This window comes from Papio anubis, chromosome 8, assembly GCF_008728515.1.
Source record: "Papio anubis isolate 15944 chromosome 8, Panubis1.0, whole genome shotgun sequence".
NCBI lineage: Eukaryota > Metazoa > Chordata > Mammalia > Primates > Cercopithecidae > Papio > Papio anubis.
Window position 1 is genome coordinate 93,342,810 of NC_044983.1, and position 18,056 is coordinate 93,360,865.

The 18,056-nt window shown below is 45.8% G+C and overlaps 1 protein-coding gene across 1 annotated transcript in view; it reads left to right on the forward strand.

Annotated features, from left to right (window-relative positions):
• MATN2 (matrilin 2) overlaps positions 1-18,056 on the forward strand; it is a 167,868-nt gene that overhangs the window by 83,153 nt on the left and 66,659 nt on the right. The window contains exon 5 of the mRNA XM_031669683.1: positions 10,092-10,214. Within this exon, the coding sequence (XP_031525543.1) occupies positions 10,092-10,214 (123 nt within the window). The remainder of the gene's footprint in view (positions 1-10,091; positions 10,215-18,056) is intronic.

The window sequence follows — 18,056 nt, forward strand, 5'->3', positions numbered from 1 at the left end:
GACAATCAACAGCAGCCACCTGAGCTGTGGCTCAGCTGCTGTGAGCCGAAGCAGTGGGCTTGCTAAATGCCGTCATCCAGCTTCCCCTTAACCCCGGCTGTCAGACCTGGGCCTGGGAGCTTAGGGATCATTATGTGCAGTTTGCTCACCCTCTGGCTGTACCAGGACACAGCGTTTTCTACGAAAGAAGGAATCTGGGGTGAGTAGAGCCCCATGGGAGAACTGAGCTGACTAAATGTGAGTGGAGAAATGCCAATTATGAAAAAAATGTACACATCAGGGGAACATCAGCTTGAACCTTGTACAGCTTTTCCTCCGCTTGGCTGTTTTTATGAGCACCCAGGCAAATGGTTCTCAAAGTGTGGTCCCCGCGGAAAACAGTATCAGCTTTGCCCAGAACTTACTAGAAATGTAGGTTCCCAGGCTTACCCTAGACCTACTGAATCAGGATCTCTGGAACTGGGGCCCAAGAATGTGGGTTTTCCCAAGCCCTCCAGGGAATGTTGATGTTCGCTGCAGTTTAAGGACTACTGACTTAGATGTTTTAAATAAGATCTCTCCCTGGGAGCGTCCACTCCAAAGGGGGTTTATATTAATATCATGTGACAATGGTTTGGAAATTGAAAAGCACTCTACGAGAGCAGGACATTATTCTTGTTTATTTATTATTTTTGTCAACCTCATTCACTCAGATTTACCTGTATTTTAAAACTTTGTTTCAAAGATTCCCCCCTTTCTCCTTTTCCCTTCCCCAAGGAAAACCAAAATCTTGTTAGTGAACAGGAGAATTGATTGAGAAAAACTTCAACTGCTGCAGGAAAGGAGGAGACTAGGCACAGCTGGAGTTTGCCTGAAAGGATAGTTTTTCTCAGTGACATTGGGTTTGTTTTGTTTCTTTCAGTGTAGAAGCACGAGGCTGATGACTCATCTACCATGGACATCTTTAAATCCAAACTGCAGTTGTCAAAATAAGATTAGGGCTTTCAGACATGATGAAAGAGAGGGCACGGTCTCGAAAAGGCAAGCTTGGGTTTTCCCTGCATTTGTGGAGCCCCTAACTCGTAGCAAGCTTTCCTGTGGGAGTGGTCAGAGACCCCATCGTTACCCAGTTGAGTGAAATGGCAACCCTGATAACCCATTTCTCCTTCTCTCTTGCTATGATAAACAATTTCTTTCTTTCTTTCTTTCTTTTTTTTTTTTGAGACGGAGTTTCTCTCTGTCGCCCAGGCTGAAGTGCAGTGGCGCGATCTCGGCTCACTGCATACAAGCTCTGCCTCCCGGGTTCACGCCATTCTCCTGCCTCCCAAGTAGCTGGGACTATAGGGGCCCACCTCCACGCCCGGCCAATGTTTTGTATTTTTAGTGGAGATGGGTTTGCACCGTGTTAGCCAGGATGGTCTCGATCTCCTGACCTCGTGATCCGCCCGCCTCGGCCTCCCAAAGTGCTGGGATTACAGGCGTGAGCCACCGCGCCTGGCCGGATGAACAATTTCTGATTTCTACATCTCAGGTTAAATAACACCAAGAGCTATAAAAAGTAGAGGGTGTGTTCTAAAGGTGTTCATTTACTTTAACTCCAAAGACGAGATTAAACTGTCATTGGTGTCAACAGCATGCAGTGCAGCTTGTCTAAAATTCTGAAACATTGGTAAAAACCCTTTGATTTAGCCCTGGATGATGGCCAAAGCGTTCGCCCCATTCTTCGTGCTCCCCCGTCAGTTCTCCCTCCTTCCGGTGTAAGCAGATGAAAGTTTCCAAATTCTCTGGACTGAGATGCAGGCGCCAGGATTTCTAAGGGAAGGCGCTTACATCTAGGGTGCATGGGAGCCTCTGGAGAAACGGTGGTTGGGTTTGAGCACAGCTTTGGGGCTCTTGGCAGCAAATCTTCACTCATTAGTTTCACCTGGGAAGACTGAGTTATCCCTCTTAAAATTCTCCAGGCACTGAAAGAAGCAAGCAGATTTTGCTGTCTGTCAGATACATGCTAATGGTTGCTCCCTGGCAAGGCATAGCTCAAATTTGGCCAGGTCTTTTGTTATGAAATTCCAAATTACCTACTTTACTGTACCACTTCAATTCAGCATAGAACTCAAAAACCAAACTTAACCAGAGATACATTTTTAGAATGTTAGGATCTAATATTCATGTTTGTAGGATTTTTTTTTTTTTTTTTTTGAGACAGGGCCTTGCTCTGTCACCCAGGCTGGAGTGCAGTAGCACAATCATAGCTCACTGCATCCTGGAACTCCCTGGCTGAAATGATCCTCCCACCTCAGCCTCCCTGGTAGCTGGGACTACAGGCGTGTGCCACTGTGCCTGGCTAATTTTTTGATTTTCTGTAGAGACAAGATCTCTTTCTGTTGCCTAGGCTGGTCTTGATCCTCCTGCCTTGGCCTCCCAAAGTGCTGGGATTACAGGTGTGAGCCACTGTGCCAGCCCATAGTTGTAGCTTTTATAGGTACCTAATAAAGTGAAACTATTAGAATTGGGATGTGAGCAAAATTTGGTTGAAGTTCACCTCTCTCCCATGCTTAAGTAGGCATGCGCTACTGACACTTTTCTTTTCCCCCTTGATTTAGGAAAGGAGAAGGATGCTAACATGTGTTGAATACTTACTGTGAGCCAGGCACGGTGGCCTACACCTGTGAGCCCTGCACTTTGGGAGGTCGAGGCGGGTAGATCGCTTGAGCTCATGAGTTCAAGACAAGCCTGTCCAACATGGTGAAACCCTGTCTCTACAAATAATACAAAAGTCAGCTGGGTGTGATGGTGCATACCTGTAGTCCCAGCTACTCAGGAGGCTGAGGTGGAAGGATTGCTCGAGCTTGGGAAGCGGAGGTTGCATTGAGCCTAGATATTGTGCCATTGCACTCTAGCCTGGGTAACAGAGCCAGACCTTGTCTCAAAAAAATTAAAAAAAAAAAAAAATCTACTGTGAGACAGATGCTTTGCCCATCTAGATTATCTCACTCAACCCTACAAATAAGATATTTAACCTCTTTATTAAAATGGAATCTCTCTAAAGTCTCTTACTTGAAGTCGTCACCCAGCTGGGGCCAAGTCTGGCTCCAAAGTCGATATTTTTTTCACCTGCCTGCCTCACCCCTACCTTTTCTGAGGAGATGTAACTGACTTCCTGTCCTCCCCCAGTGGTGGTTCCCTTTATCATTTTTCATATCACCTCTTTCAGGTCCAAATAAAAATTTGGAGAAGGTCGAAATCATCTTTTCATTTCACACTGTTAAAGATAGAAGCCTGCTCTCTCACCACTCTCAACTCCCCTTTCCTGCTTATAACGTATCACAGATTTTTACCTATTTGCTTTGTTTACTATCAATCTTCTGTCAGTGATGTGCTGCTAAATGTTTAACAATCAGGTCTCCAGGAGACAAAAGCTCTGATTTGGAGTGTCTGCCAATTTCCGTGGTGTAAATACTCCCACCATGGACATTTCAAGCTACCAAGATGCACATCATCCTGTGAGTCAGTATGAGCTGCCTCTAGCACATGACTGGTCCCTCACTGGACCATCAGCTCTATAAGGGAAGGAATTTTTTTTTTTGTCCACTTATTCACTGTTGTTTCCCCAGCACTCTGAACCATTTCATCATGGAATAGATTTATTCATTCAGTCATCCACAAATCCTTTTAAAATGGGCCACATGTCAGATGCTAGATATCTGAACTAGTGCACTGAGCAAGACATGCACTGTGGCTGCCCTATGTGGCAGGTGAAATAGACATGAAATAATTAGTTGCAAATGAAGTATTAAATTATCATTGTGATGAGGATTACGAAGGGAAACTCTGAGGGAGGACTTCACCCCTAGTGGTAGGTCAGAGCTTCCTGAGAAAGCAGACTTTCAGGTGAGTCCTAAAGGAGGTATGAGAGTTAGGTAGGGGAAAGGAGGTGAGGAAGAGGCTTGAGCATTCTAGGCAGAAGGAATGGCCGGTGCAAAGGTCCCAAGGTGTGAAGAAGCTTGATTTGAAAATGGAGAGGGCCGTGTAAATGGAGCACAGAAAATAAGAGGAGGCTTGAGATAAGACTGGAGAGGTGAAGGGGTGGGCCTTGTAGCCCCCTTGACCATCACATTAGAGTTTGTGGACTTCATCCTAAAGCAGTGATAAGCCATTAAGGGTTTTAAGCAGAAGAGAGGCAGGAGCAGATTACTCTGGCTACAGGAGAATGCTAGGCTGGGATGAATACAGTTAAGAGGTTGCCATGGCTGTTCAGCCAAGAGATGATGGTGGCTCCATGGTGGCAGGGGAGATGAAGAGAAGTAAATCCAGGATTGACTGGATCTGAGGGGTACAGGAGAGGGAGGAACCCCATGACTTTCAAGTTTCTGTTGCCATCTTTGGCCCCAGGGTAAAAGTTAGCTATTCTAAAAATTCATCTTTGCTAAAAGGAAATTAAAGAATACTTCAGAATCATCCCCAGCTGTCCCATTTCTGCCCAGTGACATTTATTAATTGAGACAGTGCTCTAGGCTGCCCAGCAAGGGAGGCTGTCAAGTCAACAATAGATGGCTACTAAGCACTGACTGTGTGAAGTGCATGGCATTATACAGGCACCGTAAGGAACACAAAAACTTAGAGAGATGGCCCTGTCCTTCACAGAGCTTACAAGAGTAGGTAAGAGAGATGAGTTAGGAACACCTGACAACCCTGTGCTTGTGTCACATGAGCATGAGTTCATTCATCCATTCAACAAGTACTTGTTGAGCAAGGACAATGTGCCAGGCACTGTGCTAAATACCGGGATGCGGTGGATAGCAGGGCACACAGGTTCCCTAACTGTCATGACAGCTTTTCTGGAGTCCATAGCTGGGGGCTGGCTCTGAGATGTCATTGTGCTCTTGATGCAGGACAAGTGAGCCCCAAGGTGGGGCTTAGCCCATGAAGGTTCTTGGCTTTATCCAGGAAAGAATTCAAGGGCAAACAGAGGTAGAAGTGAACAGCTTTATTGACGAGACAGTGTTACAGCCCTGGCAGTGTTATGCCTCTGTGACTGCTCCTGCAGAGCAGGGCTATCCTTATAGGCAGAGAGTAGGTAGTAGGTCAGGGCAGTTTTACAGTCATATTTATACCCACTTTTTTTTTTTTTTTTTTTTTTTGAGATGGAGTTGCCCAGGCTGGAGTGCAGTGGCATGATCTCAGATCACTGCAACCTCTGCCACCCAGGTTCAAGTGATTCTCCTGCCTCAACCTCCCAAGTAACGGATTACAGGCACCTGCCACCACACCTGGCTAATTTTGTATTTTTTTTTTTTTTTTTTTTTTTTTTGAGGCGGGTCTCGCTCCTGTCCCAGGCTGGAGTGCAGTGGCGGGATCTCAGCTCACTTGCAGCTCCGCCTCCGAGGTTCAGCAGCCATTCTCCTGCCTCAGCCTCCAGAGTAGCTGGGACTGCAGCCCGCCACCTGCGCCCGGCTGGTTTTTGTATTTTTTAGTAGAGGCGGGTTTCACGGGTTAGCCAGGATGGTCTCGATCTCCTGACCTTGTGATCCGCCCGTCTCGGCCTCTCCCCAAGAGATATGCTGGGATTACAGGCTTGAGCCACCGCGCCCGGCCAATTTTGTATTTTTAATAGAGAGATGGGGTTTCACCATGTTGGCCAGACTGGTCTTGAACTCTTGACATCACATGATATACCAGCCTTGGTCTCCGAAAGTGCTGGAATTACAGGTGTGATACCAGTGGCCTATACCCACTTTTAATTGCATGCAGATTAAGGGGCAGTTTATGCAGCAATTTCTAGGGAAGGGATAGTAGCTCTTGGGTAGTCAGGTCATTGACGTGGAGAGGGGTGGTAACTCCCAGGTGTTGCCATGGCAATGGTAAACTGCCATGTCACACTGGTGGGCGTGTCTTATGGAAAGCTGCTTCTGCCCCAGTCCTGTTTTTGCTAGTCCTCAGTTTGATCCTGTGTCCAAGCCCCACCTCTGGTGTTGAGTCCTGCCTCCTACCTCACTCTGAGCCCTCCTCTGCTATGTGAGTACCTTTTGCTGGGGATGAGGAGAGGCACAGAGACTTGGAGAGAATTTTGTTCCCATCTCAGTCATCTTCTGAGGACCCCACATCTGACGGAAGAGGCTATTCTTAGGATTTTAGGACCATCCCTCCTGGGAGGCAGGGCATCTGGGCCTTTTTCATTGTTCATTCAGCAAATGAACTCTTATGGAGGCCAAATACATGCTAGGACACTGTGCTAGGCTCTGGGGGATCAAAACTGACCTGTTTATATTGGGGCAGACAGCCATGATCAAGTCCTTCCAATACCATGGGATCAGTGCCTAAATGCTAGAGCGGAGCCATGTCTATAGTGCTGTAGGGACACGGGGGAAGAAGCCTTAAGTCCAGCCAACTTGAAGGAGGCTTCCCACAGGAGGTGACATTTGACTGGGGCTGTGAGCCATTCACAGGGGTCACCAGGTGGAGGAGGTGGAAGGCTGTGCCGGGGTAGGGGGAGCTCTGGATGCAGTGCTTGTCATACTTCAGTGAAATCCTCCTGGCCTCAGAGAGAAAGAAGGGCTGTTTTTCAAAAGCATAAGGAATTATCCAAAAACATCTGTATTTGTTTCAAAAGGAAATGGCCACTGCCAGAAAAACAGCAACGTTGTTTTGTCAGAACCCAGTCTGTATTTATTCCTTTGTCTTTGTTTAATTAGATTAATCCCTGAATGGTTTCCCTTGGGTCGGTACAAATCACTCATGGCCATAAATCCCCAACAATTCTAAAAACAGTAAGGAAGGACAATCCGCGTGGAGCCAACTGGCAAGCTTGCTGTTTGTGGGACAGTTCTGGGATGCAAGAGTAATCTCGCACCCGCACATAGGTGTTTGGGGTTCTTTTAGCCTCTTGGAGAGGTGAGCAAGGACAAAAATCACTCAGATTTGTTTAGAAGAGGAAAGCTGAACCTTAGGGTCTCAGTCATTAAAGGGGGAGACTGACTCCTGGATCTGGGCCCCTTCCCCACGGAGGATTGTGAGGACCTTTTATCTGTTAGGTTCAATGACATTCAGCCTGGCTGCACACTGGGGCCACCTGGGGACTTTGACAAACACCACTGCCCAAATCCCACCCCCTACCAGTCTAATTTAATTGTGGTGGGGAGTACCTTGGCATGGAGATTTTCAAAGGTCCCTGCTGCTTCTGCAGATGGGAGCTTGCAGTTACTCACAGACTCTTCAGTGGATATCCCAGCCCATCCTGAAAGGAACAAGCATGTCCTTGCCTTGCTCTGCCTACCCTGTGCAGGGAAGCCTTTTAGAAAAAACGATTGTTCCTTCGAAGTCCTGGTTCATTGCTTTTGAAATGGTACTTTCAAAAGGGTTCACTTGTAATAGGTTGATTTTTTTCTTCCTCCATTATTATAAAAGTTCCTGTTAGAAAATATGAATCAGACAATTATAAATAAAAGAATGAAAAATCACCTGTGTTCACGCCACTACTTGGTAACCATGGTAGGCAGAGTTCCTGCCAGACCCCTGATGGGGGCAAGGCAGCATCTGCAGTAGAGATTGGGAGGACCCAGGTGGAGAAGTTGCTGCCACCCTTCCAGAGCTGGTTCCAACATGCTGGAGTGTCACCTCCTAGTCGTCAGGACTTTGTGCAGGGACACTGCCCACCCACTTAGGGAGCTTAGAGTCTGGTAAGCTCCAAGACACAGTACATCCATCACTCCATAAACACATAGGTAGTTAACATTATGATTTATGCCGGAAGGGAAAGTTTTCTTGGCACTTCTCTTAGGGATTTTTATCATGTCCTGCCTCGCATGTTAGTTATTTAGGTGGCATCTAACAGCCACTCTGGCATTTCTTTTCCTCAAATGGGGTCAGTTTGTTCTTCAGGACATTTGCATTCACTGTTCTTTTGGCCGAAAATACTCTTCCTAAAGCTTCTTGTTACTACCCGCTAGTAGAATACAAGCTGTGTGACAGCAGAAACCCCTTGTCTGTTTTGTTCACCATGATATCCCCAATGCCCAGGACATAGTAGGTGCCCAACACATATTTACTGAGTAAATGAATGACTATCGTATGATTCAGACATTTCTTATATTTCTGGCCTAGCTGATTTAGGTTTTGTCATTCTTTGATTACTCACTATGATTTTTGTATTAGCTGAAGTTTTCTTCTGGTTATGGGTGTTGTCCTTACATCTGAATCCACTGGAAATCTACATTGGACATTCTGGTTGGAGTTCCTAATTGGAAATGTAAGATATAAACATACTGCTGAGAGGTAAAACAATTTGTGTCTATAAGGCTTTTTTTTTTTCATCTGCTTTATTGATTTGGGAGTGAAAATACTTCCTTTGGAATTTTAAAACCAGAATTCTTATTTGTAGAATCTTAGACCTAAGCGTTTTTAAAATGCAATGATGTAAGTTTTCATGTTTAAAATTGTTTAATGCATTTAATAGAGATGTTGAATCAAATCAGCTTTTATCTTTTTAAAAATGAATGTGATATTTTATATTTATCTAAAAGCATAATAAACTATGAAATTCAAAGATCTAGAAGATGATATTAAAATGTAGCCATTGGATTCAGTAATTAATCAAGCTTTCTAGGTAATTCAGTTTTTTAAAATCATACCTGTTGTAGTGATAGCTTTTTTTTTTTTTTTAGACAGAGTCTCGTTCTGTCACCCAGGCTGGAGTGCAATGGTGTGATCTTGGCTCACTGCAACCTCTACCTGCCAGGTTCAAGCCTTTCTCCTGCCTCAGCCTCCCACCTTCCGAGTAGCTGGGATTACAGGCGCATGCCATCACGCCAAGCTGATTTTTGTTTTTTTAGTAGAGACAGGGTTTCACCATGTTGATCAGGCTGGTCTCAAACTTCTGACCTCAGAAGATCCGCCCGCCTCAGCCTCCCAAAGTGTTTGGATTACAGGCTTGAGCCACCGCACCTGGCCAGTGATAGCTTTTAACCAGAGAAAATTCTCTTCAATATATTCAACCCCTTTAATGCTCTCTGATTGTCTCCCGTTTTAATGGTAAAATCACTGGTACAGCTAGCTGTTTCATGGTATCCGAGCTGTTCTCCTTGCTGGGAAATAGTGTCAGAGACTGAGTCAGTGATGGATGGAAGACGCCTTTAATATTTTCATCCACCAACATATTCTTAGTTCTGTTGCAGTAGATGCATACTATAAGTCTGTTCCTATATTGCATGTGAATAAACAGCCAGAGCTTAGCACTTTGTGGACACAGAATAAATATTTGACCAAAATAAGACCACGAATAGGCATGTATGTATTTCTCCTTGGTAATGTTTGTTACCTCTACCTAACCTCTTTTGGCTTCTCCATTTTCCTCGTTTGTTCCTAGGATGAATAAATAGAGCACAAAGAGGGTTTTCAAAGAGCTTTGTCTCATTCCTCCTTATACCAGCAACAGAGCGAGACTCCATCTCAAAAAAATTATTTAATGTATTTCATAGAGGTGATGAGTAATTCCAACTTTGAAAAATGTGTTATATATATTTTTATATTATTTCTTTATTTTGAAACAGAGACTCGCTCTGTCGTCCAAGCTTGAGGGCAGTGGCACAATCTCGGCTCACTGCAACCTCCGCCTCCCGAGTTCAAGCGATTCTCCTGCCTCAGCCTCCTGAGTAGCTGGGATTACAAGCACACACCACCACACTCAACTAATTTTTGTATTTTTAGTAGAGATGAGGTTTCACCATGTTGGCCAGGCTGGTCTCCAACTCCTGACCTCAAGTAATCCGCCCACCTCGGCCTCCCATAGTGCTGGGATTACAGGCGTGAGCCTCTGTGCCTGACTGAAAAATGTGTTTTTATATACACGCAGAAACTCACCTGGAAAGAAAACTCACCAAAATGTTAACAGTGGTTGCCTCTGGGTGGGGGGATTACAGGTGGGGGGATTACAGGTGAATTTTGTTTTATCTATTTTTTAATGCTTTTCAAATTTTCTACTATGATCACACATCGAATCCTATAATGTTTTTAAAAGTTACTTTGGTGAGGGCTCTGGAGCTGCTTGTTGCTTCGCCCTGGGCTGGAGGCGTTCTCAGGTGTGCCTGACGTTGTGTTCTAACAGCGTGACTTTGCCTCAGTCCAGGATCTGTGTGCCATGGAGGACCACAACTGTGGGCAGCTCTGTGTGAATGTGCCGGGCTCCTTCGTCTGCCAGTGCTACAGTGGCTACGCCCTGGCTGAGGACGGGAAGAGCTGTGTGGGTGAGTATCCCTCCAGCTGGGCTTGGTGGGGAAGGACAAGTTAAGCATGGTGAGGAGGAGGGGAGACTCACATGTACCTCCCACATATTCATTTCCTCACCTTTGGGTTTCCACAAAGTGCTCAGTTGTTTAGTGTAGTTGTTAGGCAGAATTTGAACTTTAAAAGCTTCATTTATGGCTGAGGTCAGTGTTTTCTCATTCTGGGTCTCCAGTAAAAGGAACACGTATGGTAATCCATGCAAATGTAACTGTGTGTTACTGCGTCTCTTGAAAAGGATAGGGTGGATTTTCTTCAACTTTGGAGGGTATGTTTGGAATGGCCTGACTTACATAGAGCTCATGTGTTATATATGAAATTTACTTGGGTGAGTTGCTGAGTGACACCTCAAAGACAACAGGCAGCTTTCCTCCCTAATATCACCTATAGCTCAGTGAGAGGCCAAAGTGACTTCCAGGTGGAAGAGCCCAGCCATATGGGCTCAGCGTAATCAGATAGCGTGGTCAGAGGAGACTAGCAGTAGCCTCAAACACAAGCCCAGGTAATGAGGCTCAAGGGCAGTGTTTGATGCTGCAGACATCCCCCGTTTGTCTACAAAGCCTTTGCAACTTAACATGGCCTCATTCCTCCTTATACCAACAAACAGTGCCTGGCGGATAGTAGGTGTTTCATAAACTGAACTGAATACTTATGAGGCAGAAAATCTAGAAGGAAAAGAACTTGACTGACATCAAAAGTGGAATGTAAATTTTCTGCTAAATCTGCATTTTGTCTTCTGTGTTCTATTGTTTTCAGGGCCCTATTTTATTTTGCTTCTCACAAACAAGGTATGCTTTTTTTTTTTTTTTTTTTTTTTTTGAGACGGAGTCTCGCTCTGTCGCCCAGGCTGGAGTGCCGTGGCCGGATCTCAGCTCACTGCAAGCTCCGCCTCCCAGGTTCACGCCATTCTCCTGCCTCAGCCTCCCGAGTAGCTGGGACTACAGGCGCCCGCCACCTCGCCCAGCTAGTTTTTTGTATTTTTTAGTGGAGACGGGGTTTCACCGTGTTAGCCAGGATGGTCTCGATCTCCTGACCTCGTGATCCACCCGTCTCAGCCTCCCAAAGTGCTGGGATTACAGGCTTGAGCCACCGCGCCCGGCTGCTTATTTTTTTTGCACATAGAATTTGCATTTCCCAGCACACCTTAATTCTTGGCTAGGGATATGGAAGGCAAAAACAAAACAAAACAAAACAACAACAAAACAATAGCGTAGGTGGTAGCCTGCAATTGGCAGGTGAGTGATGAGAGTACCATGAGTTTGTGTGTACACACTGGTAGGAATGAAGGCAACCTTTGCCTCTGACTCTCATCAGAGGGCCACAAATGCAGCTGGTCTCCTGGGCCTTAGGGTTGTTTTTCTTCTTAATCTGCGGGTGGTGGTCATGATAGAGTGGCAGGGTACCACACCCACTACCACTAGCAAAAAAGAAGCCAACATATATACCTATGGTTATTTTTGCTTCATTAATTTTTATTATGCAAGTAATACCCATTTATAGAAAAACTTAAACAGATGAGAAAAATCACTATTAATAGGTTATTGTATTTTCTACCAGACTTTCTCCATATAAATATCTACTTTAAAACATTTTGTTGGCCAGGCGCGATGGCTCACGTCTGTAATCCCAGTACTATGGGAGGCCAAGGCGGGCAGATCACTTGAGGTCAGGAGTTTGAGACTACCCTGGCCAATATGGTGAAACCTCATCTCTACTAAAAATACAAAAATTAGCTGGGCCTGGTGGCATACCCCTGTAGTTTCAGCTACTTGGGAGAGTGAGGCAGGAGAATCACTTGAACCCAGGAGGTGGATTTTGCAGTGAGCTGAGATTGTGCCACTGCACTCCAGCCTGGGCAACAGAGCAAGACTCGTCTCAAACAAACAAAAAATATTTTGTAAAGATTTAACAAAATGAGGTCACACTGTCTATTTTGTTTTATAACCTGCTTTCCCCGCCTGCCTCCGCCCCACTGTTTGTTAATTGGGTAGAAACTCTGAGTGCTGTGCGGTCAGGAGGAAATCGAGCCATTTTGAGTTAGGCGGGTGGAGGAGCTTCAGGAAACAGGATGAGGGTAATTGGTTGATTAGGACAAGGGGAGGGACAGCAGAACACAGGGCTTGCTTGGTCACAGGGAATAGATGGGGCAGGAAGCCCACCTTGACCCATGGGAAACTGGAGGCCACTGAAAAACCCATTTCTCTGAGTGTTTCCAAATAATTACCTGCTTGTCCATGTGTAGTAGAGAACCATTGTATCTCTGAGGATTTTGCTGTAATTTTTGGGATTTGACATTTATTGAAGAGCTACATGCATGAGAGGGTAGATGCTGTCATTGCCAGAGAGCTTTGGCGTGCTGTTTATTAGAGATGGGCGTCTCTCTGTGGCTGCTTGTTTGCGTATAAGAATGTCTGCATTTTCTCAGAGGGGATCCACTCCGAAGAGTGGGAAAATGGGAGAGACTGCATCCCATTGCAACCCAGGTCTCCTCCGTCAGATGATCCTAGCATCACCAGCCTTACCACCTTTCCCCAGTGCCCTTTGTAGTGATTCACCAAGCACCCGATCTGTTATAGGCTGGGAGTGAGATGATTAAGCAGCCAGGACCTTTGTTGCCAGTAGCCTTTCTTAGGGACTCCAAACTAAATCCCACAAGGTTATTTGCTGCTCAATAGGGCTATCGTGAGTGCAAAGCAAATGATAGAGAAAATAGAGGCCACAGAAAGTCAGAGAGAGACATCCTAATGGCTAGGCTGGAAGATCTGAGTGTGGAAGGAAGGGTGACAATTGGACAAATGTCCAAGGCAGGGGGAGATATGAAGGGCAGTGACTGTGGAGGTGGCAATGCTCTTCAAGCATTAGAGCTAAGGCTGGCCTGGGAGGGGCAGGGCCAGCTCCCGGGAGCTGGTAGGTCAGAGAGTCTGTTACAGTGAGAAGGCCAAACTGAAAGCTAACCAGGTGGCCTAACCTGAGGGCTGGAAGGGGCTTATCAAAGATGGAGACTCCAGATACCAGACTTAGAGCAGAAAATTTAGAGGAGAGAAGAGACTGGTGAGGACTCTGGACATATTCCATTAGTAGCTGATCTGAGGTGGCCTGTGTATAGATGGCAAGGTAACATTAAGAACAGAGTGATCATACCTCCCAGTTAATACAGGACAATACCAGTTTATGTCCTGTGGACCAATTCTTTTTTTTTTCTTTTTTTTTGAGTCTTGCTCTGTTGCCCAGGCCATGATCACAGCTTTGCAGCCTCGATCACCTGGGCTCAAGTAATAGTCCCACCTCAGCCTCCTGAGTAGCTGGGACCATGTGTGTGCACCACTGTGCCCGGCTAATTTATTTTTTTTAGAGACAGGGTCTCTGTACATTGTCTAGGCTGGTCTCAATCTCCTGGGCTCAAATGATCCTCCTGCCTTAGGCCTCCCAAAGTGTTGGGATTACAGATGTGAGCCACCTCACTTGATGCCATTTCTTTTTATTTTTAGACAGGGTCTCACTCTGTTACCCAGACTGGAGTGCAGTGGCGTGACCTCGGCTCACTGCAATCTCCGCCCCCCAGGCTCACACGATCCTCCCACTTCAGACTCCCAAGTAGCTGGGACCGCAGGTGCATACCACACATCTGGCTAATTTTTTGTATTTTTGGTAGAGATGGGGTCTCGCTATGTTGCCCAGGCTGGTCTTGAACTCCTGAGCTCAAGCAAGCCACCTGCCTTGGCCTCCTTAAGTGCAGGGATTACAGGCATGAGCCACTGCACCCGGCTGACCCCATTTCTTACTCAGCTGACCTCATTTCTTGATGGCACATATTTTCACTTTGAAAAGGGTTCCAGTTTGGATGGTAAATTACATAATCACCCTAGTTAAGGCTGTCCAATTTTGACTTAAACTGTTAAGCTCAGCAGAGAATTCCTGTATGCATGAAGTAGAGATGAAGCTGAAGACAGCAGAAGGAACTGGATTGTTCAGGGTTTTGAAAATCAGATGTAAAGCCTAGATTTTATCTCTGAAGAAGAGCCACTGAAAGGTTTATATTTGGGTGACAAATGCAAAGCTTCATTTTTAGGAAGTGTAACCTCATGGGGAATCGCAGGGTATATTCCAGGAGGATGACAAGAAGTGGGAATACAAGATAGGGGACCGTGGCAGTTATCAGGTGAGAGAGGACAGGAGCCAGCCAGGATTTGAGGTGTGACTATAGGAAAGGAGAGGGAGACAGTAAGGAATGAAAGGAGGTGCTATACATAAACGGAACAAGGAAAAGTCAAAAGTAACTCTAGGCCAGGTACTGTGGCTCATGTCTGTAATCCTAGTACTTTGGGAGGCCTAGGTAGGAGGATTGCTTAAGCCCAGGAGTTCAAGACCAACCTGGGCCACAAGGTGAGACCTCATCTCTACCAAAAAATAAAAAAATTAGCTGGGCATGACTGGATGCGGTGGCTCATGCCTGTAATCCCAACACTTTGGGAGGCTGAGGCAAGCAGATCACCTGAGGTCGGGAGTTTGTGACCAGCCTGGCCAACATGAGGAAACCCAGCTCTACTAAAAAAAAAAAAAACAAAGTCGAGCGGGTTGGCACGTGCCTGTGGTTCCAGCTACTTGGGAGGCTGAGGTGGGAGGATTGCTTGAGTCCAGGAGATCAAGGCTATAGTGAGTCATGTTCACACCACTTTACTCCAGCCTAGGCAACAGAGCGAGACCTTCCCTCAAAAAAAAAAGACTCCATGATCTTGAGCTTCCATGACTCTGAGAGTGATGGCAACAGTGATAGAAGAGTGATGGAATAGATTTTCAAAAAGATAAGACCAAGTGTGGTGGCTCATGCCTGTAAACCTAGGATTTTGTGAGGCCAAGGTGGGAGAATTGCTTGAGACCAGGAGTTCTAGACAGGCCTGGGCAACAAAGCAAGGCCTGTATCTACAAAAAAATTAAGAAATTAGCTGGGCATGGTGGTACACACCTGAAGTCCCAGCTACTCAAGAGCCTGAAGTGGGAGGATTGCTTGAGCCCAGGATGTTGAGACTATAATGAGCCATGATAGTGCCACTGCACACTAACCTGGGCAACAGAGGAAGACCTTGTCTCAAAAAAAAAAAAAAAAAAAAAAAAAAAAAAAGGTTGGGGTGATAATTAGTAGTCATAGACAAGGTGAATTTTGAATTCAGGTCAGACACCACAAGAACATGTCAAGAGGAAGCAGAAAACTCAGCATTAACATGACAGAGAGAGGTTAGAGTCAATGCTGCAGTCAGGAAGCAGCATAGTTTATTTCTGAATTTTCAGTTATTTTCTATTTTAAATATTTATGTATTGGTTCATTTGTTTTGAGGGCATCTGGACCTTTAAAACAGTGCTATCTGAGCTGAAATCCCAACTCTGCTATTTGCTAGGTGTGTTAGGCCATTTGCACTGCTATAAAAGGAATACCTGAGATTAGCTAAAAGAAAAGGTTTAATTAGCTCATGATTCTGCAGGCTGTATAGGAAGCGTAGTGCCAGCATCTGCTTCTGGTGAGGGCCTCAGGAAACTTCCAATCATGGAAGAAGGTGAAGGGGAAGCAGGCAATGTCACATGGTGAGAGCAGGAGCAAGAGTTGGGGGGAGGTGACACACTGTTTTAAGACCAACCAAATCTCACATGAACTAACTGAGCGAGAAATCACTCATCACCAAGATGATGACACTAAGCCACTAATGAGGGATCCACTGCTGTGATCCAATACCTCCCACTAAGCCCCACCTCCAACATTGGGAATCACATTTCAACATCAGATTTGGAGGCAACAAACATCCAAACCATGTTATTCCACTCCTGGCCCCCCATATCTCATGTCTTTCTCACATTTCAAAATACAATCATGCCTTTGCAATAGTTCCCCAAAGTCTTAACTTGTTCCAGCCTTAACTCAAAAGTCTCAAACTCCAAAGTCCAAAGTTTTATCTAGAGATGAAAGCCTTCCACTGATGAGCCTGTGAGATTTAAAAAAAAAAAAGTTATTTACTTCCAAGGTACAACGTGTTATAGGCATTGGATAAATATTCTCATTTCAAAAGAGAGAAATTGGCCAAAAGAAAGGGTGATAGGCCCATACAACTTTGAAACCCAGCAGGGCAGTCATTACATTTTAAAACTCCAAAACAATCTCCTTTGACTCCATGTCCTGCATCCAAGGCATACTGGTGGGAGGGGTGGGCCCCCAAGGCCTTGGTTGGCTCTGCCCCTGTGGTTGCAGGGTATAGCCCCTGAGGCTGCCCTGACAGGTTGTTGGGTGCTCATGGCTTTTGCATGCTAAGGTTGCAAACTGCCAGAGGCTCTACTACCATTCTTGAGTCAGGAGGGTGGTGACTCCCTTTCCACAGCTCCACTAGGCAGTGCCCCAGTAGGGGCTCTGTATGAGAGCTCCAACCCTACATTTCCCTTTGGCACTGACCTAGTAGAGTCTCTCTATGAGGCTTCGCCCCTGCAGCAGGCTTCTGCCTGGACATCCAGGCTTTCCAAGACATCCTCTGAAGTCTAGGGAGAAGCTGCCAATCCTCTTTCATGCCTGCGTTCTGTGTGCCTACAGACTTAACACCACATGGTAGCCTCTAAGGTTTATGGTGGCTTGTACTCTCTGGAGCAGCAGCCCAAGCTGTACCTGGGGCCCTGTGAGGCATGGCTGGAGCTGGAGCAGCCTGGATGTGAGGAGCAGTGTGCTGAGGCTACACAGGGCAGTGGTGCCCTGGACCTGGCTCCCCAAACCATTTTTTTTCCCGTAGGCCTCTGGGCCTTTGATGGGGGGGTGGGGTGCTGCCTAGAAGATCTCTGAAATGCCTTTGAGGCCTTTTTCCCATGTCTTGGATATTCGCACTTAACTCCCTCTTAGTTATGCTAATCTCTCTAGCAAGTGGTTGCTCCACAGCCTGCTTGTATTCCTCTCCCAAAAACACTTTTTCTTTCTCTGCCACATGGCTAGGCTGCAAATTTTCCAAGCTTGTACGTTCTGCTTCCCTTTTACATATAAGTTCCAACTTTATTTATTTGCTCCCATGTCTGATCATAGGCTTGAATGCTTTGCTGTTTAGAAATTTCTTCCACCAGGTAGCTACCTTAGGTCATCACTCTTAAATTCAAACTTCCACAGATCCCTAGGGCATGAACACAACACAGCTAAGATCTTTGCTAAGGCATAGAATTGGTGACCTTTACTCCAGTTCCCAATAAATTCTTCATTTCTATCTGAGATCCCATCAGCCTGGCCTTTACTGTCCATATCTATCAGCATTTTGGTCACAACCACTTAACAAGTCTCTAAGAAGTTCCAAACTTTCCTTCATCTTCCTGTCTTCTCCTAAGCCCTCCAAACTCATCTGACCTCTGCCCATTACCCAGTTTCAGAGCTGCTTCCATACTTTCAAGTGTGTTAATAGCAACACCCCACTCTCAGTACCAGTTTTCTGTGTTAGGCTGCTTGCATTGCTATAAAGGAGTACCTGAGACTGGGTAATTTATTTTAAAAAGAAAAAGTTTAATTGGCTCACAGTTCTGCAGGCTGTACAAGAAGCATGGCATTGGCCTCTGCTTCTGGTAAGGGCCTCGGAAAGTTTACAATCAAGGCAAAAGCCTAAGGGGGAACAAGTATGTCACATGACAAGAGCAAGAGTGAGAGTTGGGGCGTGGGGAGGTGCCACACTCTTTTAAACAACCAGGTCTCATGTGAACTAACTGAGCAAGAACTCACTCATCACCTAGGAGGTGGTGCTAAGCCCACCTGGGGGATCTATCCCTGTGATCCAATACTTCCTACCAGGGTCCACTTCTAA